A 27,778-nucleotide genomic window follows, 5' to 3' on the forward strand; every position below is an offset into this window, starting at 1 on the left:
AATTATAGCGCATTTAGCTACTTTGTGGGTGACCATGTCTCTACATGTGGGGACCACTACACAAAGATATTAAATAAATTACAGTTTATTTATATTCAATATAAAAAAGGTATTGCATTACAAACACACAATAGTATAATGAACAAAATCATGATTGTTTTGGAACTTCCAACTGTAAGACAAACAGAAGGCACTGATCTTGATTTTAGAGCCAACTGTAAATATCAAGTAAATGATTAAGAATGATTTAAATTTTCATATTTTTCTCAGGGTACCTACCCCCGGATCCCCCACCCCCTCAGCAAATGAAGAAGATTTCTTCCAGTATCTGGCTCTCCTCCAGGTCCTGCTGGGGGGTCCGGTAGGGGCCAGGACGGGAGAGCAGAGCTTGGTGGGCTGGTTTGGGGGCACTGGGGGGGGGCGGGCGTCGGGGAGGGTTGCCTCGCTTGGGCACAGAGATGGGACTGAAGACCTCCAACAACTCAATCAAGGAGGAGTCCAACCTAGAGCAAAAACACAGATGAAGAGAGGAATCAATAAATTAAAACGCATTTGATAACTCTGGTAAGTCTTCTTGCTAACATAATTGCAATATTGCCTTTGTAATATTGTTCTTTCTTAAAATTAAAACTCTCCAGCATTCATGTTATCCTATTGCTTAACAGGAACTAGACAAGGCACGAGGCCAAAGCATGTCTGTGGCACAAAGCTTGTAGTGCAAATGTGTAGTGCACCTCGTATTTGTTAACATACAGAAGATATGAAAGGATATCCCTATACGGATGAACTATAAATAAAATGTTTCTGTTCTGTAGTGTCCATTGATGCCTAACACAACCAGCGTTAAAAGTCTAAAGCCCTGGGGTCGACAAGCAAAAGGGCATTAGATGTTACAGGTGCAACAGAAGGAGAGTCGAGCGAGGGCGCACGGGGGCATTCTCTACCAGAATAAGAATGAGGGAAGAAATAAATAAACCAAAGCGAGAGATTAAGCTAATATAGATTCCATCCTTCAGTATGGTTGCTTGATAAATTATTCAGTGTGTACACAGTTGGACGAGTGCATTCCAGATAGAAAACATGAATTCTTAAAGCACGCTAACATAATTCTTTGCTCGTTTTAAGCAGCATCAATTTGCATCTGGCCGACAGTTGGCATGAGTCTTTTTGTATTTGTTTACATAATATTTCTAGTTCTATTTTCTGTATTTTAACTTCATGGCTTTAATTGGTGCAGAAAGAATGATCACTGTAGTTTTCCATCAAATTATTTAGAAAATCTATGTACAGTACATTGAATGAATCTGTGAGTGTGGAGAGAGAAAACAGAGGGGACACCTATAGGGGATAATACCCGCTGGGAAATAAACATGATTGAAGCTAAAGTAAGTAAATCTGTCTTCTTCATTTGGTCTCCTTCTGCCTGTCAATAGCAGTTAGTAGAGAGAGAGCGAGAGAGAGCGAGAGAGAGCGAGAGCGAGAGAGCGAGAGAGAGAAAGAGTGGGGGAGAGAAACTTTGTCCGGGCTCCCTCTTGAAATGTGAGAATTACCATTTATATTTGTAGATTTATTTAATGGACAGGGCTCTCAAACAGCAATCCATCAATGGATGACATCGCTGTAATGAATAATGCATCACTTACCGGTGGTCACAATCTATAACAAGAGGAAAGGGGGGTGATGGGGGGGTACAGTTTCGGCAAGGGAATGGGCCGAATGGTGAGAATTCTAATGGTTTGGAGGGGCCATGTATACCAAAGGCCTTCGTTGTTTTACGCAAGGTTCAATATCGAATGGCCTACGGGTATTAATATAACTCAAGGGAGCCCTTTTACGATTCTGCTTCACTACTCTCTATGTATTCACACAGAGAAGTCACAATGACAAAAATAATAATTGCATTAGACAATGACTACTCAAAAATGTTGCTACCGTCCACATCAGACTGGCGGCTAAATTCACCAGACATATCTATACTTTCTTGGGTTACTATGAAAGTTTTAACTTAGCTCTCGCAGAACTGCAGTTTGTCTATCCACTTCTCCTTCCCTCCCAGTTGTTTCGCTCTTCTCTCATTAAAGATGGCCATCTTGCCCAGCGCCCCCATTCATTTTCAGTCTAAACAGTAATATAAAAATCCTACGATGGCAGGCAGGTATATCCCGGATGTCAATACCCTGCCATTCAATAGCAAGCAGGCTAGGTGAGTCGAAGGGGAAGGCAGGAGGAGCAGTAGGGTGCAATGGAACTCTCTTTACTAACTAACACGGGAGGCCGGGGATTAACCCCCAGTCCCATTTAGCGATTTGCACCTTTAACATTCAATTAGTTAAGACTTAATGGTTGTTAGGGTTTGTTGGTGAATGAAAAGAGGCAGTTCATCACTAGAGTAAGGACCAAGCTACAGTGTGCGTCAGATTTTGCAATTCAATGGCACTCATTCAATGTTAGTGTGGAATTCCTGAGTTGCTTTGGTTGGTGGCAGGCATGCATTAAGGGGGACACATGGGCATCGTAGGGCTTACCCATCACTCTCATAACATCTGCAAAAGTCTACATAGTGTCAGGACGACCCTCGCCAACCTCCCCTCCCTGCAAAACAAAACCCCTTAAAATGACTCGCTTCATTGATTCCCTCCACACACACAAAATCAGATTTGTGTCTGAATAATGCAGGAAGCTGCTTCCAGACTGCGGACTACAATAAAATATGTATCTGTCCATACATAAGCTAGCATTCTCCGGTGCTTGTTAGCCTAAGCAGCTCTGCATCGCTGGGGTTTGTTGTTGTCTGGATGAAAGGGCAGGTAAGAGCAGAGCAGGCAGAAGAGATGCGCTAGTCTAATCTGACTGATTACAGTCGGTTTGTTGGAAGATTACAAATCAACTCTTGGCTACTATGCTGGTTGGAGAGGGGTTTAGGAGACCAGAACTGTCTGTTGCTCCCATTTAGTTGGCTTCGATCAATTATCCAAGACAGACATCTGTTGGTTTTTGAACATACAGAGTGTGAAATGTGTAAGACAATCTTGGATGTCTTGCACTGACCTCAGCAAAACTTTTTGTTTTGTTTAAAGTTGACAGTTTAACATTGGATCAAGCTCATAATAATTAAATTATTGAATGGTGAATACAGCGCTTTAACAATGACAAATGTGGTCATTGTTAAGAGCAAACCTCTCAGAAGGACCCAATTGAAATGACTTCAAAGTTCACTGTTATTATGATCTGTATCCATTATTTCCCTTTGTGGTTTTAATGGCCATCTGCTTGAGTTTACACTGTTCGATTGGCATGGTGGTGGTGGTTACTTGAACCATACTGCATTGTTTATGATTCAGAACATTGTGAAGAGCTGTCCTTCTGGCTGAGTCAGAGACAAGCTGTCTTTCTGTTTCATGTTGGCTAGGCTATGGACCAGTAGAAGGAAATGTGTTCACACTTGAAGAACATTTCATATGCAAAGACAAAAATACACTTGCCAGAAGTAAAAAGGGAAAAAGTAAGAAACATAATCCCTTTCCTTAAAAATGACATGCTAATAAACATTTGTCCACAGCATTCTATGCTAACTAGAAGTGCACACTCAGACACACACAGGAAGACCACACACTGTCACATTAATTACCTTTCAACAAAAAGGGTGGGTAGGGGGGGTAATAATGAATTTCATTCCATTTTTTTAGAGTGTGTCTCACGCTAGTGATTCATTCCTCTCTGTGCTCTGTCTCTCCTTCTTCTCTCTCCCYTCTCATTATTGCGAGAGAGCTAGAGAAAGAGAGACTGTGCATCCCCACAGAAGTCTGTTCAATTACCTGCTGCTGGGTCCCAGCTAGACCGACTAATGGAACGCAGCTTGGCTCCTGTCAGCCTCGCCGCTAGCCTGGGAGAAAGCTTAATTTAGCCCATCAAACACTAAGGCCCAGTGCTGGCCAGGCCTGCCTCAGACGCCTGCTCCCCTTTCCTTCCTTCCTTTACTTTTTCTAACCTTTATTTTGTTTCCTTACCCATGCACCAACATATTGAATTGCATTTCCCCCGTGCTCTGTTCATAAAAATAGTCTGGTTTGTGTATTTCTAATCTAAATTTTTCCAGATAAGTGGGTAAAAAATGCACTATGAAATGCTGTTGAAAATATAGAACTGCTTTTAAAGACGATCTGTTTATTTAGTGCTCATGGTATGTGTTAATAATAGATTGTAATAATGTACCCATATGATATAAAGTATAGCAACCCGCACACTGATGAATGCTCCTGCTGTTTTACTGTGCAGCGTTTTGACCCCAAGGTCAAAGGTCAAGCTGACCTTACACAACAAAACACCAGGAGCATTCATCGGTGGACTGGGATCTATTCTCTATTCCATCAGGGACCTATTCTCTATTTTGTGTTTACTTTTTGTACCCAGCACCTGCAACTTACTGGATGTGCGTACACTACATTTGACAATAATAATAATGTCATCATAGACTACTTTTTGGACAACACACTTTATTTTGACCTTGAGAGTGCTGATAATGATGTGATGTTGTGGTGCAGTACAGTGGAAACAGCAGTGGTATATGGGATGAAACAGTGTTTTGATTGGGACACCGGGATCCAATGTGGCTTACCTTGCATCGGGAGTCCTACGTAGCGCGGGAGGCATCACTGGTGCTGGGGTGGCTTTGAGTCTGCTCTGGGACACCACAAGAGAGGTGGCCATATCCCTCCTGGAATTGTTATGACAGGGCTCTGCAGATGGAGGACAACAACAAATGGACTTCAAAACCCTAATGACGGAGACGATAAGCCTGGGATGGAGAACTGGCGGCCCGTGTATACACACACACACAACCTACCAGGTAAATGTATGGAGTTTTGCAGGGGGATGTGTGCAGTATGTTCTTTGAGTGGAGGAGCTTCTTGTTCTGCTGTTTCACCCAAGTCCTCTGCATCGTCACACCCTCTCATTTCACTGCAGACACACACAGTCAAGCTCACATTCAACTGCTTGGTAAGCTAAAGGCTAGATTACTAGATACAGTGAGTGAGTGAGTGAGTGAGTGAGTGAGTGAGTGAGTGAGTGAGTGAGTGAGTGAGTGAGTGAGTGAGGGAGTGAGTGAGTGAGTGAGTGAGTGAGTGAGTGAGTGAGTGAGTGAGTGAGTGAGTTCCATGATTTTACCTGAGTAACACATGTTCATTGGGTAAAGGATCAGTCCCGTTTCTGGACATGGAATGGCCGAGTTCAGCTGCAGTTGCTTGCTGGAACCTGCAAGAGAGACAAAATTAAGTACATGCCCCAATTATTGTGCATATATTGTTAGATGTATCATTTTTCTAAAATATAATTAAATTCAATACCTGCTGTAATCGAGGCGCGTGTGGAGGAGCTGCTGGTTCTGTCTGATCAGCCTCTCCTCCTGCTGCGCCAGCCGCGCCTGCAGCCGCTCCCTCTCCACCTCCAGCTGCAGCTTCTGCAGGAGCAGCTGGTGCTTCCTCTCCTCCCAGTCCTCCCGGCCCAGGAGGGGCGCGGTCAGGTCCCTCTCTGACCCTGCTCCCTGCCACGCTGGGTCCCCTTCGAGTAGTAACCTCCGGGGTCTAGGTAGACGTCTGCTGTCTTCGGATGGTTCACCAGAGCCGCTGTGGAGCCGTGGGCTGGTGTTGCCCAGTCGAAGGTCTTCTGTGGCCCCTCTATGGGGAAACCCCCCATTGACCAGATGCTCCCGTCTGCTACGGGCCCCTACTCCTCGGCAACCCTGGCATTTGATTGGTCCCTGGGATTGGTTGCTAGAGGATGAGGAGGGAGGGGAGGTGGCTAAGTGGAGGTCGTCTGAGAGAGAGGCAGGACTGAGGTACGGGACTCTTCCTCTGCCACTTCTCTCTCTTCCTCCTCCGTTTGTCCCTGTTGCTCCAGGATTGGGCAGGCCCAGGTAGGAGACATCCCAGGCTGTGGCTATCTCTGCCCTGCTAGGCTTGGTGGAGCCTACCTCACTGCTGGGGGCCTGTGGAGACAAGAGAGGCACCCAGTCAAATATACCCTTCTATTTTTATCTATTGTAAATATATTATTCAATGTTACTATTTCATGTTATGCACCTGTACTAGATTTCAGCCTATTTCAGCTCTATGGGGGCATCAATAAAATCTGAAATGTGTCATGTGTTTGTCTCCAATCTCCACAAGTGTATAAGTGGTAAGGGCAAGAGGTCAATTTTGCAGTTAGTTACCTCACTCTGATAGTCACTCCTTCCCCCTTTTTAACTTTTCTGTGAGAGAGCAGTGGTTAAGCCAAGATGGACCCGACACCAATACAATGCAGAACTAAGATTTGGGTTTGGGCAAGACTGAGATTCTCATGAAAGTGCTGAGCACAGGGAAACCAAGGTGAATGAAGCGAGAGAGATAAACACAAAGTAAGGTAAAGCCCACCTTCAGCAAGACAAGAGAGTGACTAATTCAGTGTGAGGTCACAGAGCATGCAAACACATTACTCAGCCCCACTGTAGGACACGGAGGACGACAAAGTGATCTATCCTCAGAGCAGGGGGACCCAGGAAGTTGTCTCTAAATGGTTACCTTGAGAAAAGCAACCGGTTGTGCTACTTAATGTATGTGGTCATAATGTATAGTGATTTTTTTTTACTATTGTGATATCTGATATGCTGTCTAGGTCCAAGTAAGGGTAATTTAAAAATAAAATGTGTGTGTGAGTGTTTCCCTCCCAGTTGGCAGCATTGTGATTGATGGTGAACAGTGGCGGTAGCTTGGAGATAGCTCACCGGGGAAGATTATACACACACAGACACGCACCACTCGCCATCTCTCTCAGACACACATCTGTATCACACACTCTTACTACGCACACTCGCACAGACACACACAGAGTGAGTACCTTTCTGTGGGAGTTAGAGTGGGAGCTGCAGGAGTGGCTGAGCTGGGTGATAGACTGGTTGAGTTTCTCCTGCTGTTGAGAGAGGTACTGCTGGTAGAGCCCCAGCAGCTCCTGGCACTCCCGGTACTGCTGCTGTAGGCCTGGGCAACAGGGGGCTGGGGTTAAGGGTCATATTCTTGTCTTTATTCCCTTTTTTGGGATACATTTCATTTGACATTTTGAAGACATCAAATATAACCCCAAAAGAACATCTCCACCCACCACGCCTTCATTAGGCCAGGAAAGTAAACAGAACAGTGAGTTAATTCAAATAGTTGAAAAGGACAAACTGAAAAGAGAGCATGATAAAAAGTTGAGGGGCTTTTTCTCCATCTGGGTCGGCCCAGGCTGAGCTGAGCAGAGCTGGGCCGTGATGCCAGATCTGAGTGCTAGGCCGAATGCCAGACAAGAGAGCTGGCACCTGACTGGCGCCACGCTGCAGAAGGCAGGACACAGCTCATCTGGTGCAGAACCACTGCTGGGCATGAGGGTCCCGCTAATGGCGATGGTGGCACCACTGGCACGCACACCCGGGCTGAGTGAGTAAGGTAGGTACACATACATGGATACATACTAATGCAAGGGTGGCAATGGGGGTAAGAAAGCATGGGATCTCATACTGTGTACTAGGGCAGACCCCATCTAGTCGACTGGTCCATTGTTTGGTCGATAGGCTGTTGGTCATGGTATGGGGATGGCACAGTCCATCAGTCTAAGACATTTGCTACAGAAATTGTATATGGTTATATTATGTTTGAACAATGGTGAAACACAAACACATTTTTTTTTATATATATATATATATATATATATATATATATTATTATTTTTTTTTACATAAAATGTACTTTCTCCTGCATTGGATAGTGGTCACTGTCCGCGGTTCTGAAACATTAGGGCACTGTTGAATTGGCGCCATTTCCTCGACCATGTTGGTATGTGCATAATAGCAAAGTTAACCAGCATATTGGTGTTGAGAACAATGTGGCAGAGGCAGCAGCGGAGTTAGGAGAAGAGAAAACAGCCCTTGCCTTAATTGTCTAAGAAAAGTGAGGAGAGAGGAAATCCCCACTTAATAAGGCCTATAAACAATAGCCTAATTGTTACTGTGCCTGGCTTTATAAATCATCTGTATACAGCGCATTCGGAAAGTATTCAGACCCCTTCCTTTTCCCACATTTTTTTTACGTTACAGCCTTATTCTAAAATGTATTAAATAAATATAATCAATYTGAACACAATACCCCATAATGACAAAGTGAAAACAGCTTTAGACATTTTTGAATATTTATGAAAAATAAAACACAGAAATGCATTATTTACATAAGCATTTAGAGCCTTTGAAATGAGACTCAAAATTGAGCTCAGGTGCATCCTGTTTCCATTGATCATCCTTGAGATGTTTCTACAACTTGTTTGAGTCCACATGTGGTAAATTCAATTGATTGAACATGATTTGGAAAGGCACACACCTCTCTAAGTGGTCCCACAGTTGACAGTGCATGTCAGAGCAAAAACCAAGTCATGAGGTCAAAGGAGAGCTCCGAGACAGGTTCGTGTTAAGGCATAGATCTGGGAAAGGGTACCAAAACATTTCTGCAGCATTGAAGGTCCCGAAGAACACAGTGGCCTTCGTCATTCTTTAATGGAAGAAGTTTGGAACCACCAAGACTCTTCCTAGAGCTGGTTGCCTGGCCAAACTGAGCAATAGGGAGAGAAGGGCCTTGGTCAGGGAGGTGACCAAGAACCCAATGGTCACTCTGACAGAGCTCCAGAATTCCTCTGTGGAGATGGGAGAACCTTCCAGAAAGACAACCATCTCTGCAGCACTCTACCAATCAGGCCTTTATGGTAGAGTGGAAAGACAGAAGTCATTCCTCAGTAAACAGCATGACAGCCCGCTTGGAGTTTGCCAAAAGGCACTTAAAGGACTCTCAGACCACAAGAAACAAGATTCTCTGGTCTGATGAAAACAAGATCGAACTCTTTGGCCTGTATGCCAAGTGTCACGTCTGGAGGAAACCTGGCATGATGGTGGCAGCATCATGCTGTGGGATGTCACGTCTGGAGGATACAGCCTCAAGTCTTCTTGGGTATGACGCTACAAGTTTGGCACACCTGTATTTGGGTAGTTTCTCCCATTCTTCTCTTCAGATCCTCTCAAGCTCTGTCAGGTTGGATGAGGAGCATCACTGCAAAGCTAATTTCAGGTCTCTCCAGAGACGTCCGATCGGGTTCAAGTCCGGGGTCTAGCTAGGCCACTCAAGGACATTGAGACTTGTGCCGAAACCACTCCTCCGTTGTCTTGGCTGTGTACTTAGGGTGGATGTCCTGTTACATTTGCAAACATTTCTAACAACCTGCTTTTGCTTTGTCACTGTGTGTAGATTGATGAGGAAAATGTTTTAAATGTAATAATTTTAGAATATGGCTGTAACGTAACAAAATGTCGAAAAAGTCAAAGGGTCTGAATACTTTCCTAATGATCTCTCTCTAGTCAAAAGTTTGGACACACCTACTCATTCCACGTTTCTTCTTTATTTTTACTATTTTCTACATTGTACAATAATAGGGAAGACATCAAAACTATGAAATGACACATATAGAATCATGTATGAACCAAAATATTATATTTTATATTTTATATTCTTCAAAGTAGCCACCCCCAGGGTGTCCTGACTCTCTGTGGTCACTAAAGATCCCATGGCACTTATCKTAAGAGTAGGGGTGTTAACCCCGGAGTCCTAGCTAAATTCCCAATCTGTCTCTCATACCATCACGGTCACCTAATCATCCCCAGCGTACAATTGGCTTATTCATCACCCCTCCTCTCCACTGTAACTATTCCCCAGGTCGTTGCTGTAAATGAGAATGTGTTCTCAGTCAACTTACCTGGTAAAATAAAGGTATATATATAAAATAAAAAAATAAAATTGCCTTGATGACAGCTTTGCACACTATTGCCATTTTCTCAACCAGCTTCATGAGTTAGTCACCTGGAATGCATTTCGATTAACAGGTGTGCCTTGTTAATAGTTATTTTGTGGAATTTCTTTCCTTCTTAATGCGTTTAGCCAATCAGTTGTGTTGTGACAAGGTAGGGTTGGTATACAGAAGATAGCCTTATTTGGTAAAAGACCGTCCATATTATGGCAAGAACAGCTCAAATAAGCAAAGAGTAAAGACAGTCCATTATTACTTTCAGACATGAAGGTCAGTCAATCCGGAAAATTTCAACAACTTTTAAAGTTTCTTCAATTGCAGTCACAAAAAACATCAAGCGCTATGACAAAACTGGATCTCATGAGGACCGCCACAGAAAAGGAAGACCCAGAGGATACGTTTTTTTTTTTTGTTTTAGTTCATTAGAGTTACCAGCCTCAGAAATTGCAGCACAAATAAATGCTTCACAGAGTTCAAGTAACAGACACATCTCCACATCAACTATTCAGAGGAGACTGCGTGAATCAGGCCTTGTGGTCGAATTGCTGCAAAGAAACCACTACTAAAGGACACCAATAAGAAGAAGAGGCATGTAGGCCTCTCCAGGCCTCGCACCCACTGTGAAATTTGGTGGAGGATCGGTGATGATCTGAGGGTGCTTCAGCAAGGCTGGAATTGGGCAGATTTGTCTTTGTGGAGGACGCATGACTCAAGCCACATACAAGGTTGTCCTGGAAGAAAACGTGCTTCCTTCTGCTCTGAACATTTTTCCCAACCCTGAGGATTGTTTTTTCCAGCAGGACAATGCTCCATGTCACACAGCCAGGTCAATCAATGTGTGGATGGATCACACATTGATCACACACAGATCAAGACCCTGTCATGGCCAGCCCAATCTCCAGACCTGAACACCATTGAAAATCTCAGGAATGTGATTAAGAGGAAGATGGATGATCACAAGCTATCATATAAAGCCGAGCTGCTTGAATGTTTGTGCCAGGAGTGGCATAAAGTCACCCAACATCAATGTGAAAGACTGGTGGAGAGCATGCCAAGACGCATGAAAGCTGTGATTGAAAAGTTAAAACATTAGTATTGTGTTGTTTAAAATAAATATGAAGTTATTTCTTTGTTTTATTCGAGGTATGACAACACTGTATATTTTTAGTTATTTTGACCAGTTGTCATTTTCTGCAAATAAATGCTCTAAATGACATTTTTTCTGAAATTTGGAGGAAATGTGTCACGATCGTCTATAGGTGAAAGAGAGGACCAAGGCGCAGCGTGATTAGAATACATTCTTCCTTTTAATAATGAAGAACACTTAACAAACAATACAAAATAACAAAACGAACGTGACTGCTATAACACTGAGTGCAAACATGCAACATCACATAGACAATTACCCACAACCYGTCTAATGCCTATGGCTGCCTTAAATATGGCTCCCAATCAGAGACAATGATAGACAGCTGTCTCTGATTGAGAACCACTCAGGCAACCATAGACATACCTAGACACCTACACTGAACACAACCCCATAAACTCTACCAAAACCCCCTAGACCAGGGGTGGGCAAACTTTTTGACTCGCGGGCCACAATGGGTTCTAAAATTTGACAGAGGGGCCGGGCCAGGAGCATTTGGAGGGAGTGTTTGGGCCGGATATACTAAAGCATTAAATGTAGTGTGTGCAAACCTCATAGCAMAGTAAGAACACTACAACCCAATTTATTAACTGTCTTTCAAATGTGAAAAATAGCCCTTATCAGTTAATAAACGTGAAACGAAGTGAAAATTAAAGTGAAATAAAGAGAAATACGCGCCACTCCAACAACGGTCAATGTGTTTTGAGTGCGCCATCTATTGGGGAAACGTGGGCATTGCAGGGAAAGGGGAAAAAAAKGAGGTTTTTACTATAATTTGGACAAGTTCGGCGGGCCGGATTAAAAAGCCTAACGGGCCGTATGTGGCCCGCGGGCCGTAGTGTGCCCATGTCTGCCCTAGACACTACAAACACCCTCGACTAGACAAAAACACACAAACATCCCCCATGTCACACCCTGACCTAACTAAAATAATAAAGAAAACAGATAACTAAGGCCAGGCGTGACAGTACCCCCCCCAAAGGTGCGGACTCCGGCCGCAAACCTGACACAGAGGGGAGGGTCCGGGTGGGCCTTCTTATGGCGGCTCGGGTGTGGGACGTGGCCCCCATTCACCATAGTCACTACCCGCTTCCGTGGCCCCTCCTAACGGCCACCCTCCATAATACCCCACTGGACTAAGGGGCAGCACCGGACTAAGGGGCAACACGGACTGAGGGGCAGCACCGGACTCAGGGGCAGCACGGACTGAGGGGCAGCTCCGGACTGAGGGGCAGCTCTGGACTAGGGCAGCTCCGGACTGGCTGACGGCTCGGCTGGTCATGGCTGGCCACGGCTCCCGCTGGTCATGCTGGCCGACGGCTCGGCTGGTCATGGCTGGCCGACGGCTCCGGCTGGTCATGGCTGGCCGACGGCTCCGGCTGGTCATGGCTGGCCGACGGCTCGGCTGGTCATGGCTGGCCGACGGCTCCGGCTGGTCATGGCTGGCCGACGGCTCCGGCTGGTCATGGCTTGGCCGACGGCTCCGGCTGGTCATGGCTGGCTGACGGCACCGGCAGATCATGGCTGACTGACGGCTCCGGCAGGTCATGGCTGGCGGGCGGCTCTGGCTGCTCCTGTCTGGCGGACGGCTCTGGCTGCTCCTGTCTGGCGGACGGCCCTGGCTGCTCCTGTCTGGCGGCTCGGGACAGACGGGCAGCTCTGACGGCTCGGGACAGACGGGCAGCTCTGACGGCTCGGGACAGACGGGCGGCTCAGACAGCGCTGGGCAGGCAGGCAGCTCAGACGGTGCTGGGCAGGCAGGCAGCTCAGACGGTGCTGGGCAGGCAGACAGCTCAGACAGCGCTGGACAGGCAGACAGCTCAGACAGCTCTGGGCAGATTGGCTCTGGCACCTCTGGACTGAGGGGCTGAAGCTCTGGCAGCGCCGGACAGGCGGGAGACTCCGGCAGCGCTGGAGAGGAGGAAGGCTCTGGCAGCGCTGGACAGGCGGGAGACTCTGTAGTGATGAGACGGAGAGACAGCCTGGTGCGGGGGGCTGCCACCGGAGGGCTGRTGCGTGGAGGTGGCACTGGGTAGACCGGACCGTGAAAGCGCACTGGAGATCTTGAGAGCAGGGCTGGCACCATCCGCCCTGGCTGGATCTTCACCCTAGACCGGCAGATGTGGAGAGCTGGGATGTTGCGCACCGGGCTAAGCACACGCACCGGGAACACCGTGCGCTCCACCGCATAACACGGTGCCTGCCCGGTCCGACGCCCCCTCTCTCCACTGGAAGCACGGCTGGGAGAGCTGTAGCGCCGAGCTTGCAGAGGACGTGCAGGGCTAGGGAGGCGCACAGGAGGCCTGGTGCGTGAGGCTGGCACAGTCTTAACCAGACGGCTAGCACGCACCTCAGGACGAGTATGGAGAGCTGAGCACCCTGACCTAACTAAAATAATAAAGAAAACAAAGATAACTAAGGCCAGGGCGTGACAAAATGTCAGTAATTTATAGAATAAAACAAAAAAWTTWATTTTACCCAAACACACCTATAAATAGTTAAACCAGAGAAACTGATCATTTTGCAGTGGTCTCTACATTTCAACCCCCACACAGAGAATTTGCAATGAACCTAGAATAACACATTACCAAATCCTCACCTGTAGTCACCCACAAAGACGGGTACACAGTCTCAAACACACTCCTACCAACCAACTACTACCCATAAACCTCCCTGCTCCAGGCCATATATTTTTATGGGTGGGCCATCGCCCCTGGCTGATGAGTTTCTCAACACATCACCTTTAAAAGTCCCTGATTTAACAGCAAATGAAAGTTTCAAAGTGAAGCCATATTGAAGTAACAGTCTGTGGAAGGATACGCTAGGAGAAAACACTTTGGTGTCGGAGGAGTTCAATCAAGCCTGGGAAATGAAACGGAGTAGGGCAAGAGAAAGACTTCAGATGAAGTGGAATGAAAGTGAATGCCCTGTCGACAAATGCTCCAACGCTTCTTTCATACACTCTACCGGTAAGTAACACCTGMACCGTCTGTCTGCATAAGGCTGTTTTTCCACTGACATTACGTCATAGCAATCATAGGGAGTCATGACAACTGAAGTTATATTATGACACATGGCTATCAAAACTCGACAGAAACTCGACAGAAACCAAACATTTGTTTCAATTCCCATGTCAACGGATTCATATTGGTAATATAATGTCCTCTGGGTTAACACTTTTATTCAAAGGAATCTAGTACACGTCAGAGTCAACCCACACAAATCTGGTATTGCAAGCATCATGCTCCAACCAACAGTCATCGCAACCACAAACAATACCTATGCTGATTATAGGATGTGGATGTTCTGAGAGAGTGTAAACACACCTACGTTAAAAACATTGTTGGGCAGACGCAGACCCGCCTCTCAAGGCCTGGTAGTCTAAGACGACTGGAGCGCAATTGATAAGGTTCTCTTCCAATGCCGAAAACAGTGAAAACTCTTCTCTGAGTCTTGGGCATGAGCCAATACGAATGCTCACCCTCTTCAATCAAAGCGGTAGCAACGGCTTCTTCTGCCCCTCAATCCAAAAATATACAAAATCAAGACTTTGCTTTCGAAGGCTTCAGACGGGGCCTGTCAAAATTATTCACTCGCCCTGTCAGGCCACGCCCAAATGAAATCCACCTCAAGGTGGAATAAATTTGCACAGGAGAGGAATATTTTCAAAGCCTGACATTTTCGCACTGTGCAAAATCGACTGGGTGTGTGTTAGGTCACGGTGATGGGTAATTGATGAAAGTGTACAGTTAGCATAACTAGCTTAACCATAACAAATAAACCAGTTTACAATCAACCCAACAAAATACCAATAAATAGACTTGCTAACAATCACTATAGCTTAAGGTTTACTCTGTCTATTGATGGTATTAAAAGGTCTAACAAAAATTATGCGATAAAGAAAATTCAAAGTTTAGCCCTTTAACCATTGCCTAAGGGAGGAGGGTAGAGACACTTATTTCAACCACGGCAGTGGTGTAAAGTAACTGACAGAAAAGTAAGGTAATTGATTAAAAAAGAGGTATGTGATTTGTGAAGCACCAACTCAGAATTGATATCTATCCTTTTTACCTCTCCAAGACATCATGCCAAGGAGAAATAACCAACTACAAGCTTATTCAAATCTTACATTTTATTCAGCACTTGAGCTACAAAATGGTCCTGACAAACATTTCAACAAGAACGCTTTCACTCATCTCTCATTGCGGGTCTTTAGATAGGAGAGATATACACATCCTCCCCTTGATAACCTGACTCTTGGTAGATAAGACTGTAATGGAATTAGACTTTACAAGTCTTCCCCTAGTCTGTTTGCCTTTGGTGTCTCCTTAACCTTTAAAAGATCCATCTGGAACCCTACGTCTCAGAACTCTCTTTACGACTCCATGTTTGCGTTAAAGACCGGTTATCCCCTCGGGGTGCTTTAATCAAAGGGTTTTCCCCCCTCAAATTCCTTTTTAATGGAGTTTAGAAGTTTTGTGTAAATGCCAGGTCTCCCAGTCAAAGTGCCTTTAATTGAGTTGTGCTTTTCTAATTTCCCAGCTCTGCTGCCAATTGTGCAATTTACCAACCGGCGATTACTTTTCATATTTCGCTGTGTTTTCCCCCTAAATTGACGGCTCTCACCACGTCGGTTTGACCTGAGTGGAATCATTAAAGAGGACATCAAGGAGGGTGGGGGGTGCAAAAGTAGAGGAAACAGGGTAATTATGGGATGCTGTTGGAATTATAGAAAAGTTGCCAGGTCAGGCCAGGAGACTGAGCCTGACAGTGTTAGCTCGCTTAGAATCAACTGGTGGTGCTGTAACTGGTCATAAAAAGGTAAGATACAAAAGTATGTGGACAACCTTTCAAATGAGTAGATTCAGCCATTTCAGCCACACCTGTTGGTAACAGGTGTATAAAATTGAGCACACAGTCATGCAATCTCCATAGACAAACATTGGCAGTATAATGGCATTACTGAAGAGCTCAGTGACTTTCAACATGGTACCGTCATAGGATGCCACCTTTCTAAACAAGTCAGTTTGTCAAATTTCTGCCCTGCCAGAGATGCCCTGGTCAACTATAAGTGCTGTTATTGTGTAGTGGAAATATCTAGGAGCAACAACGGCTTAGCCGAGAAGTGGTAGGTCCTACAAGCTCACAGAATGGGATCGCAGAGTGCTGCGGAGGAGGAAAAAAATAAAAAATAATAATAATCTGTCCTCGGTTGCAACACTCTCTACCGAACTGCCTCTGGAAGCAACGTCAGCACAAGAACTGTTCTTCAGGAAATGGGTTTCCATGGCCGAGTAGCCGCACACAAGCYAAAGATTACTATGTGCAATGCCAAGCGTCGGCTGGAGTGGTGTAAAGCACGCCGCCATTGGACTCAGGCTAGGCCCCTTAGTTCCGGTGAAGGGAAATGTTAATGTTACAGCATACAATGACATTCTAGACGATTCTGTGCTTCCAACTTTGTGGCAACATTTTGGGGAAGGCCATTTCCTGTTTCAGCATGACAATGCCCCCGTGCACAAAACGAGATCCATACAAATGTTTTGTTGAGATCGGTGTGGAAGAACTTGACTGGCCTGCACAGAGCCCTGACCTCAACCCCATCAAACACCTTTAGGATGAATTGGAACGCCGACTGCGAGACAGGCCTAATTGCCCAACATCAGTGTCCGACTTCACTCACTGAATGGAAGCAAGTACCCACAGCAACGTTTCAAAATCTAGAGGGAAACCTTCCCAGAAGAGTGGAGACTGTTATAGCAGCAAAGGGGGACCAACTCCATATTAATGCCCATGATTTTGGAATGAGATGTTAGATGAGCAGGGATCCACATACCTTTGGTCTTGTAGTGTATGACAGGATTCAGTGCATCAAGAAGAACAAGATTACCAAGACACGAGACAAGAGCAAATGCCACAGTCCCACAAGATAAAACGTCAGATAAGGAAACGGTTTCAAACACTGAATGTAATCCACAGTGAACTCAGACATGGGGCAAATGTCATTTTAAAATGTCAAGACGTGGCCAAGACTCAAAATCGTGGAAAAAGCAGGAGGGAATGGAGGTACGCRGGCATGTAATAACGCTCATGGAGTATCTGTCATACCACTGAGGTTTGCAGTGGAGATATCAAGCTGTAGGCAATGCTGCCCCCTGCTGCCAGATAGGAATAGCTTTTAATTCTTTAGTGGCAGAATGGGCTGCAGTGTGTGCAAGTACACATGGCTGTCTTTTAAATCAGTGACTGATACAGACCTGGGAAGGCAAGAGAACACCAGCAAGCACTGTGGCCCTCAAAAGACTGGAGTTGAGGATACTTCACACAGACAATGCCAGTGAGATAGGCCCTCTGTATTAGAGGTCGACRATTATGATTTTTCAACGCCTATACCAATAATTGGAGGACCAAAAAAAGCAGATACCAATTAATCGGCCGATTTTTATATATTATATTTATATATGTAATAATGACAATTACAACAATACTGAATGAACACTTATTTTAACTTAATATAATACATCAATAAAATCAATTCAGTTTCAAATAAATAATGAAACATGTTCAATTTGGTTTAACTACTGCAAAAACAAAGTGTTGGAGAAGAAAGTAAAAGTGCAATATGTGCCATGTAAAAAAGCTAACGTTTAAGTTCCTTGCTCAGAACATATGAAAGCTGGTGGCTCCTTTTAACATGAGTCTTCAATATTTCCAGGTAAGAAGTTTTAGGTTGTATTTATTATAGGACTATTTCTCTCTATACCATTTGTATTTCATATACCTTTGACTATTGGATGTTCTAATAGGTACTTTAGTATTGCCAGCCTAATCTCGGGAGTTGATAGGCTTGAAGTCATAAACAGCGCAATGCTTGAAGCACAGCGAAGAGCTGCTGACAAATGCAGGAAAGTACTGTTTGAATGAATACTTACGACCCTGCTGCTGCCTACCACCGTTCAGTCAGACTGCTCTATCAAATCATACTTAATTATAATATAATAACACACAGAAATACGAGCCTTAGGTCATTAATATGATCAAATCCGGAAACTATCATTTTGAAAACAAAACGTTTATTCTTTCCGTGAAATACAGAACCGTTACGTATTTTATCTAACGGGTGGCATCCCTAAGTCTAAATATTGCTGTTACATTGCACAACCATCAATGTTATGTCATAATTATGTACAATTCTGGCAAATTAATTACGGTCTTTGTTAGGAAGAAATGGTCTTCACACAGTTCGCAACGAGCCAGGCGGCCCAAACTGCTGCATATACTCTGACTCTGCTTGCACAGAACGCAAGAGAAGTGAGACAATTTCCCTACTTAGAAGAAATTCATATTAACTAAATATGCAGGTTTAAAAATATATATTTGTGTATTGATTTTAAGAAAGGCATTGATGTTTATGGTTAGGTACACATTGGTGCAGCGACAGTGCTTTTTTTGCGAATGCGCTTGTTAAATCACCTGTTTGGCGAAGTAGGCTGTGATTCAATGATAAATTAACAGGCACTGCATCGATTATATGCAACGCAGGACAAGCTAGATAAACTAGTAATATCATCAACCATGTGTAGTTAACAAGTGATTATGTTAAGATTGATTGTTTTTTAAAAGATAAGTTTAATGCTAGCTAGCACCTTACCTTTGTTCCTTGCTGCACTCGCATAACAGGTAGTCAGCCTGCCACGCAGGCTCCTCGTGGAGTGCAATGTAATCGGCCAAAATCGGTGTCCAAAAATGCCGATTACCGATTGTTATGAAAACTTGATATCGGCCCTAAGTAATCGGCCATTCCGATTAATAGGTCGACCTCTACTCTGTACGTCTGTGTGCATCCATGGAGAAAAGGATACTCTCTCTCTCCTGTACAATGAGCTGGTTCTGCTGCTCCAGCTGTAGAATCTTGCACTCAAAGGTCTCCTGTTCATCCTTCAACCTCTGTACCGACTCCTCCTTCTCCTCACTCACTCTGGGAAAGAAGAGGTGGAGGGTCAGTGATTATAGCAGTGTCCCCCCCTGAATAAACATAATTCTTGAGAAAATTTCTTGGGGCTGATTCCATTTAGTCAACTGGTCGATATGCTGTTGGTTGACCGAGATTTCTTTAGTCGAGCAGTTGCAATTATACAGTGGGGAGAACAAGTATTTGATACACTGCCAATTTTGCAGGTTTTCCTACTTACAAAGCATGTAGAGGTCTGTAATTTTTATCATAGGGTATCACTTCAACTGTGAGAGACTGAATCTAAAAAAATCCAGAAAATCACATTGTATGATTTTAAGTATTAATTTGCATTTTATTGCATGACATAAGTATTTGATACATCAGAAAAGCAGAACTTAATATTTGGTACAGAAACCTTTGTTTGCAATTACAGAGATCATATGTTTCCTGTAGTTCTTGACCAGGTTTGCACACACTGCAGCAGGGATTTTGGCCCACTCCTCCATACAGACCTTTTTCAGATCCTTCAGGTTTCGGGCTGTCGCTGGGCAATACGGACTTTCAGCTCCCTCCAAAGATTTTCTATTGGGTTCAGGCCTGGAGACTGGCTAGGCCACTCCAGGACCTTGAGATGCTTCTTATGAAGCCACTCCTTAGTTGCCCTGGCTGTGTGTTTCGGGTCGTTGTCATGCTGGAAGACCCAGCCACGACCCATCTTCAATGCTCTTACTGAGGGAAGGAGGTTGTTGGCCAAGATCTCGCGATACATGGCCCCATCCATCCTCCCCTCAATACGGTGCAGTCGTCCTGTCCCTTTGCAGAAAAGCATCCCCAAAGAATGATGTTTCCACCTCCATGCTTTACGTTTGGATGGTGTTCTTGGGTTGTTACTCATCCTTCTTCTTCCTCCAAACACGACGAGTGGAGTTTAGACCAAAAATATCTATTTTGTCTCATCAGACCACATGACCTTCTCCCATTCCTCCTCTGGATCATCCAGATGGTCATTGGCAAACTTCAGACGGGCCTGGACATGCGCTGGCTTGAGCAGGGGGACCTTGCGTGCGCTGCAGGATTTTATCCATGACGGCGTAGTGTGTTACTAATGGTTTTTCTTTGAGACTGTGGTCCCAGCTCTCTTCAGGTCATTGACCAGGTCCTGCCGTGTAGTTCTGGGCTGATCCTCACCTTCCTCATGATCATTGATCCCACGAGGTGAGATCTTGCATGGAGCCCCAGACCGAGGGTGATTGACCGTCATCTTGGACTTCTTCCATGTTCTAATAATTGCGCCAACAGTTGTTGCCTTCTCACCAAGCTGCTTGCCTATTGTCCTGTAGCCCATCCCAGCCTTGTGCAGGTCTACAATTTTATCCCTGATGTCCTTACACCAGCTCTCTGGTCTTGGCCATTGTGGAGAGGTTGGAGTCTGTTGATTGAGTGTGTGGACAGGTGTCTTTTATACAGGTAACGAGTTCAAACAGGTGCAGTTAATACAGGTAATGAGTGGAGAACAGGAGGGCTTCTTGAAGAAAAACTAACAGGTTCTGTGAGAGCCGGAATTCTTACTGGTTGGTAGGTGATCAAATACTTATGTCATGCAATAAAATGCAAATTAATTACTTAAAAATCATACAATGTGATTTTCTGGATGTTTGTTTTAGATTCCGTCTCTCACAGTTGAAGTGTACCTATGATAAAAATGACAGCCTCTACATGCTTTGTAAGTAGGAAACCTGCAAAATCGGCAGTGTTTCAAAACTTTGTTCTCCCCACTGTATATATTTTTGTTCATGGTGCAAAAGACACCTGTCTGATCATGCCTGTCCAGTGGAGCTAATCCATTGCGGAGGCCACGGGGATGGCACAGTCCATCACTCTAACACATGTGAACTGAAATTGTTACACGGTTATATTATGTAAAAATAATGGTGTAACACTAATAAATCTAATATTATTTTATACAAATGTTGCTTTCTCTGTCCGCAGTTCTAAAAACAATCTTCAGTGTGCCGTATAATTGGCGCCTTTCCTATGTTGTGCATAATAACAAAGTTAACCAGAATAATGGGTGGGATTGAGAACAATGCAGTGGAGGCAGCAGCAGCAGAGACGAGGAAACAGCCCTTGCCTTAGCCTAATTGTCTAAGAAAATTGAGGAGAGGGAAACCCCAACTTAATTAGGCCAATAATCAATAGCCTAACTGTTAAATGTCCCTGGCTTTATAAATCATCCATATACAGTATCAGTCAAAAGTTTGGACACACTTACTCATTCCAGGATTTTTCGTTATTTTTGTACATTGTGAATAATAGTGAAGACATCAAAACTAAAAAATAACACATGGAATCATGTATTTACCTTTTTTTTTTTTTTTTTTTACATCTAAATATATTCTAGATATTTGAGATTCTTCAAAGTAGCCACCCTTTGCCTTAATGACAGGTTTGCACAATCTTGGCTTGCTTCTGTTGCCTGTTTGAGTGTGTTTAATCGCCTACTGATTCCGTGAGCACTTAAGCCTCATGCAATGGAAAAAGTTTGATTAAGCAATTTCACAGATTTGGCTGTTTTTAATATTTGCTCTGCTATAATAAAGGCTTTACAATTGTTTTTCGTTAGAACAGACTGGTATTACTTTGAATTTATTTAGTGTTGTTTACACTATTCCAAACAGGCAGAAAAATAATATAGTAATCTAACAGCACCTGTTTGTCACACATATGCACGCAGCTCTCACTCCTATACCCTCATTTTTCTTGATCTCCTTATTGTTATTAAAATTATTATTATACACATCATTATAATAAGTAATGTCGTTATGATTAGTAGGCTTTGTATAGTAGCCTTGTATAACCGTCATCTTGTAGGCCTAAGAGCGTGTCCTGTCTAGTCTTAATAAGGCCTATATTTCAATATAGTGTATAGGCTACTGTATCAATCAATCATTCCTTCATGCCATCACACAGCATAAGAGACATTCATGCTTTGAAATGCAATCAAGCATTTTTGTTATAAAATTAAATAAAGGGAGCTTTGAATAATTAACTTAAACAATAAATAAACCGCAATGTAAATGTTTTTAGTCTGCTGTAATAAAGACTATATATTTATTTCATTAGAACAGACTCTCTGAGGTACACTTATTTATTTAGTATTGTTTACACTGATCCAAATGGTCAGGAAAAAATTATAATATTGTAATCTAACAGCAACTGTTTGGCACACAGAATACTCACGCAATGCTTGCTCTTATACCCTCCTTTTTTCTTGATCTCCAGTAGTTTCCACAACTAAGTCAAATGTCTTCCATAGATCTGACTTCCCCTGTGACCTAAATAGCTTTTTACCACCTGAGGAACATTGCCACGGTACGGCCGCTTCTCTCTCAGTCTGATGCAGAGAGACTACTGTAATGCTCTCTCCTGTCTGGTCTACCCAAGAAATCCATTGGTCAACTGCAAAACATACAAAATGCTGCAGCACGGGTACTGACCAAGACCAGATGGAGAGCACACATTACACCGGTTTAAGGTCTCTGCACTGGCTGCCTATGAGTTTTAGAATTAATTTTAAGATTATTCTATTGGTTTTTAGACATGCTTTTAAGTTATGTACCCAGATGAAGGAAAAGGAAACCGCACACTGCTCTTGATAGTATCACCGATATTTAATAAGCTTACGTATCGGCCACACGGCCTTCGTCAGAGCTTTTGGGATTTTTTGAAAGTTATGTACCCAGTAGGTCCCTCATGTCCTCTGGCATTGGCCTTTTAATTATCCCAAAGCCTAGGACCAAGAGGCATGCAGAGGCAGCCTTTCATTATTAGGCCCCCAGCCTCTGGAATAGCCTGCCAGAGAACCTGAAGGTGGCCGAAACTGTGGACATATTTATAAGAGATCTTAAAACACATTTTTAGCTTTGCTTTTCCTTGCATTGCTTTTTAGTTGTTCAGTGTGTCTCATTATTTAGTTTTTTATCCTCTTATGTTTGTTGTGTAGTAAATATTTCAGCTTTTATTTTCATTGTTTTTATTTTTCCTGTAAAGCACAAAGAGTTGCATTCCATTTCTGAAATGTGATGTATAAATAAAGCTTGATTTGATTTGCCTCCTTAGCAACCAGTAAACAATCGCCCGTTTCAAGTTTATTTTTCACGTCCTCCACATCCATTTTGCTGTCACGTGTTACTGTGTTCGGAGTTTCTTATAACCAATTGATTGATGTGATAATGATAGGCTATAGGTCAGGCTCTGTTGGTCACATGCATGCGATGCTTACATGTTTCACGTAAAGAGAGCAAGGATTGAGAGAATAGGCTATTTTTTTCATAAACAAATTAGGGATTTCGGTAACAACTTTTCAGTCAGAAACAAGTAAGAAACTAAATGGCTGAAATTACGTTGTAGCTTCAGCACGGACAGTGCAATTAACACTTGCTGTGCTGTGGTGCCTTTTTGCAGCAGTAGGGAGGAGAGCGAGACAACGTGCACCAGTAACACAAGCACTCGCTGTATTTTTTTTTAACAGTGTGACCATCGGGCTCTTTTTTGAGTAATTTGTGTGTTAATTATTTAATCAAACAGTGTCAGACAAGCTCAGTAGATATGCAGTTGATTTTATTCAAACACATAGGGTGTGTCTGTTTATATATGGAAAAATAACTTTAAACATTTCAACCAATAGATTGGTCGAAAGAACAGGACGACTATGGTTCAACCAAGATTTATTTTAGTCGGAGACAACCCTAATATCTCTACACCCCCACTCCCTGCCAACCACACACACAAAATCCCTCTTATGTTGAATGAGCAGTTACCTGGCCAGCTCCTGGATGAGGTTGGCGATGCGCCGTTTATCCTCGGGACAGAGGTCCTTCAAAGAGGCCCTGCTCTTAGCCTGGGTCACCTCAGAGAGTGCCTGAGCAAAAGACAGTTTTTTTTATGAATCACATAAAACAGAAAGCCTTAGATCATGAAAAAATAAAATAAAAATAAAAAATAACGCAATGACTTTTGGCAAGCATCGAGCAACCGTGCAGTATATTGAGTGATACTACCCTATTGAATGTCAGCCTGTTTCTGCTTTTTTTTTATCTTACCTGGTTTGGCCAAATTAGCTAGCATTGTTTAATCAGGCATGTGATCAGCACCAGAACAACATAGAACATCTGAGAAAAGAGGGCCAATATCAATTTCAATCAGAATTCAATCAGAAATGTTTGATTCATCCACATCCCTGTTGAATGAAGAAATAGCGGTGTACCCAGGCTTTATGTTTGCAAGGGCCTGTTCCGACTGGAGAGGTTATGAGCTAGTAACCAGTTAGGGTCAAGGGAGAGGTCCCTCTTGGCAAACCTACCTGCGAGGTGGTGAGGAGATGCTGCCGAGTGGCAGGGCTGGGGGATGGGACTGTGGCTTCAGGTGCGAACTGGAGCTGCCCTCTACCCATGGAGGACTCAGAGACAGAGGACAGGGAAAGAGGCTGGCCTCGCTTTTTATTGCCCCATCTCAGAGGAGCCTCTCCTCGGATCTGACAGCCATATTTGGCCCTCATTTTCACCTTTCTTTCACTGCTGTTGGACCAGGAGCCCGACTTAAAAGCTGTCCGAAAGTGTCCCTCTTTGTTCACTCCTGAGAGAAAGAGACGTGGAAAAATGCAGTAACATTAGCAGCCAGCAATAGGAAAAGTGGTCAGAACTATCTCACACATGCCTTTGACATGTGCTAATGTCCTCACCTGGAATGAACACCACAGGTTGGTCTTCATCTGATGCTGAGTGAATTGAATTAGGAAATATATTTGATGGTCTCTAAAAAGACCCTCACTTCAATAAAAATCAGCATGTTGTAATTGGCTTAGGCAAGCCACTGAACTGGGTTCAGAAAGTGGCTGGCATTTGTTTATTAGCCGACGTTTGCCAACTTCACAAAAATRGAAAGCGGACACCTAATTAGTTAAAATTAGCTACATTTAACATTTTAGTCATTTAGCTCTTATCCAGAGCAACTTACAGTAAGTAGTAAGTGCATACATTTTCATACGGGTCCCCCCAAGGAAATCGAACCCACAACCCTGGCGTTGCAAGCACCATGCTCTACCAACTAAGCCACACGGGACTACAAACATTTGAATAGGTATTTCATTGGTTCTTCATTCATTGGTACTTCATTACCAGAAGAAATGGACCCTACCGCTACGCTTGTTTACACTGAGCTCAGAACACAATCATGGTTACATTAAGACACTGGAGCCGGCGCGAGATATTGGTTGGAAATTGTACCTCAATGCAGTTATGGGATGTGCCACTGTACTTCAAATTGTACCTTTATCTACACTATTCCATCGAAAATATTGAAATACTGCTAGTTTTCCCAGGAAAAACTGCCCTTTTCATCCTTATGCTAGCTACCTGTAGTAACTATGGAATGGCACGTTGTGTTGAACAACAAAGGAGTTGATTGGCTGACACTGCCATTCCAAAATGGCAGCGGTGGATACTGCTGGTTAGCATGAGGATGAAAATTGCAGTTTTCTGGGAAAACTAGCAATATTTCAATCTCTCGATGGAGCAGTATAAATCAAAAATGTGGAATTCAGTGGCCTATCCCATCCTTACATTGATTTCTACATCAGGCAGAAATAAGCATTTGAATCTGGAATAGATCCACAGGAAAGTATAATTACAACTTTTTCATATTTCTACCACCTGGAGCATGCTCAGAACCATGTAAACATGCGCCGTAAGTATGCATGCTTCTTCTTGTGCATGTATTTTTATGTTGTGTGTACGCTTCAGGTGATATAAATCTTCTACACACTACCAGCACTTTAAAAAGTTTATGTAAATATATACTTTCGTGTGGATAGATTGTCTCACATTCCTACCGCCAAAAGAACCACCCACATGGACAACTGGTAAAGTACGTTAAAAWTTTTATTTTATTCAACATTTGGCTTGTAGAGGTCACAAGAAAGTTTCCTGATTCAAACACTAATTTCTGCCAGAAGTAGAATTCAATACAATTCAATGTCAAGGTTCCAGGCAAATCCAATCCCTGCATTGTGGTACATTACCTACCCATATTTCGCACTGGCACCATGGTGTCATTAATGCAATCAAATCTAACTTTACTTGTCACATGCAACGAATATAACAAGTGTAGACCTTACACTTACTTACAAGCCCTAAACCAACAGTGCAGTTCAAGAAGAGTTAAGAAATATATACCAAATAAAATAAAGTTAAAAATCATTTAAAAACGTAATTATAACAAGGCTACATAGAGGGGATACCGGTACCGAGTCAGTGTGCGGGGGTACAGGTTAGTTGAGGTAATAGATTAATAGATAGATTAATTATTATCTGTTTAGATAATAAACAGCAAGTAGCAGCAGTGTACAAAACAAATGGAAGAGAGTGTAAAGCTGTTATGGAGCCATTTGGTCCTAGACTTGGCGCTCTGGTACCGCTTGCCGTGCGGTAATGATTGCGTTCCGACCTCAATGCAGTTCAAGTCTTAAACAAGCGTAACGGTTGGGTCGGTATCTTCTGGCAAGGTATATCACATCCCTTGACTAACAAACTAGTTAGCTACCGATCAGTTTTCCAGCCAGGTGAGAAACCACTAGCTAGCTAACGTAAACTAGCCAATTCAATCCAGATTTGCTAACGTTAGCTAGCATAATTTTATGTTTATAACTAGTTACCAAATTCAACACCCGGCTTGTTAGTTAAACGTATCCAACCTTCATCAACATACGGACAATATTGACTATAAGATACGGGGGCTGTCTTTGATAGAAACCAAGTAAAAGGATACTGTCATTAACCCAACAAAATCCTGAGTCGTTCTTTCCCGTTTCTGCCGCAGCCATATTGAATCAACCGCCACTCCCAAGATGCCACGGGTTGCCAGGTTTTTCTTCTTTGGGATTTGATTGGCTGATCGGATTAAACTTTTACATGCATACACCGCCACCTACTGTACTGGAGTGTAAAGCCAGGCACGGTCTAACGACATTGCATTCTCTTCATTAGTCTTGTTCCTCTAGTCTAAGAAGTGAAACATCACCACATACAGTCATTACGATGCCAACGGCCTGGGAGGACGGGACACCACCCCTCAACACACCTTGTAACTCTTCTGAAGTCAAATCTCGTATACCCAAAAACATCTCTGCAGCTGTCACTACAAAATATATTTTCTGTGATTTACATTCCATTTCTGCAGTACAGTTGTTAACCATTGCTATGAACGCTAAGAAGCCAACCTTACTGAATAATAAATCACTATTTTGATAACCATTGTGTTACGGATACAGGTATTCTGTGTGTATCCTGTGTGTATTTCTTTTCTCTCCTTCTCCCCTACTCACAGGTGACATCATCATTCCCCAATCAGTCGCTAATCAGAAGACACCTGCTCCTTTTCTCCTACCCAATCACATTCCCTTTCCCTTGGTTTAAAAACCCTGTCAGTTGTGTTCTCTAGAGCTCGATTCTCKTTGTCAATGCCATCTGTCTGTAGATCTCTTGTTTGGTTTGCAACTACATGTCACTTTGTACCCACCTGTGAGTATTGGTTTTGTTATGGTGTTTGAGTGTTTCTTTGATAGGGGGTAACCAGACAGGTCGCCCATGGGCATACACTACCCGTAGGTAAACTTTATTAAATACACTAGTTAGAACTGGTCGGAACACCCACTATTTTTGGTTAGTTAGCTGTTGGTGAAGTAGGCTAGTCTAGCTTAGGGGTGTTTGTGGATACTTATTATTTCTTTCCTTGGGTCCAGCTCAGCCCCTTTTCCTGCTCCC

At 43.5% G+C, this 27,778-nt stretch overlaps 1 protein-coding gene across 1 annotated transcript; it reads right to left on the bottom strand.

Moving 5' to 3' along the window:
* Positions 1–69: 69 nt before the first annotated feature.
* LOC111970283 (protein hinderin) lies at positions 70–26,888 on the bottom strand. Its single transcript, XM_023996937.2, has 11 exons — positions 26,784–26,888; positions 24,700–24,735; positions 24,322–24,593; positions 23,780–23,880; positions 18,868–18,983; positions 6,877–7,016; positions 5,346–5,986; positions 5,167–5,253; positions 4,844–4,959; positions 4,616–4,736; positions 70–503 (listed from the first exon to the last, which is right to left on the bottom strand). Exons 1-11 carry the CDS (start codon positions 26,836–26,838, stop codon positions 299–301), a joined length of 1,890 nt encoding a protein of 629 aa, XP_023852705.1. The 5' UTR covers positions 26,839–26,888; the 3' UTR covers positions 70–298.
* Between the last annotated feature and the right edge of the window lie 890 nt (positions 26,889–27,778).

The sequence above is a fragment of the Salvelinus sp. IW2-2015 genome, linkage group LG11 (assembly GCF_002910315.2).
Source record: "Salvelinus sp. IW2-2015 linkage group LG11, ASM291031v2, whole genome shotgun sequence".
Taxonomy (NCBI): Eukaryota; Metazoa; Chordata; class Actinopteri; order Salmoniformes; family Salmonidae; genus Salvelinus; species Salvelinus sp. IW2-2015.

Coding starts and splice junctions, on each gene's coding strand:
- LOC111970283 (XM_023996937.2), bottom strand. CDS start 26,838: ATGGCTGCGGCAGAAACGGGAAAGAACGACTCAGGATTTTGTTGGGTT. Junction 18,984..23,779: donor CTCATCCAGGAGCTGGCCAG/GTAACTGCTCAT, acceptor CTTCTTTCCCAG/AGTGAGTGAGGAGAAGGAGG. Junction 5,987..6,876: donor ACTCTAACTCCCACAGAAAG/GTACTCACTCTG, acceptor TTGTCTCCACAG/GCCCCCAGCAGTGAGGTAGG.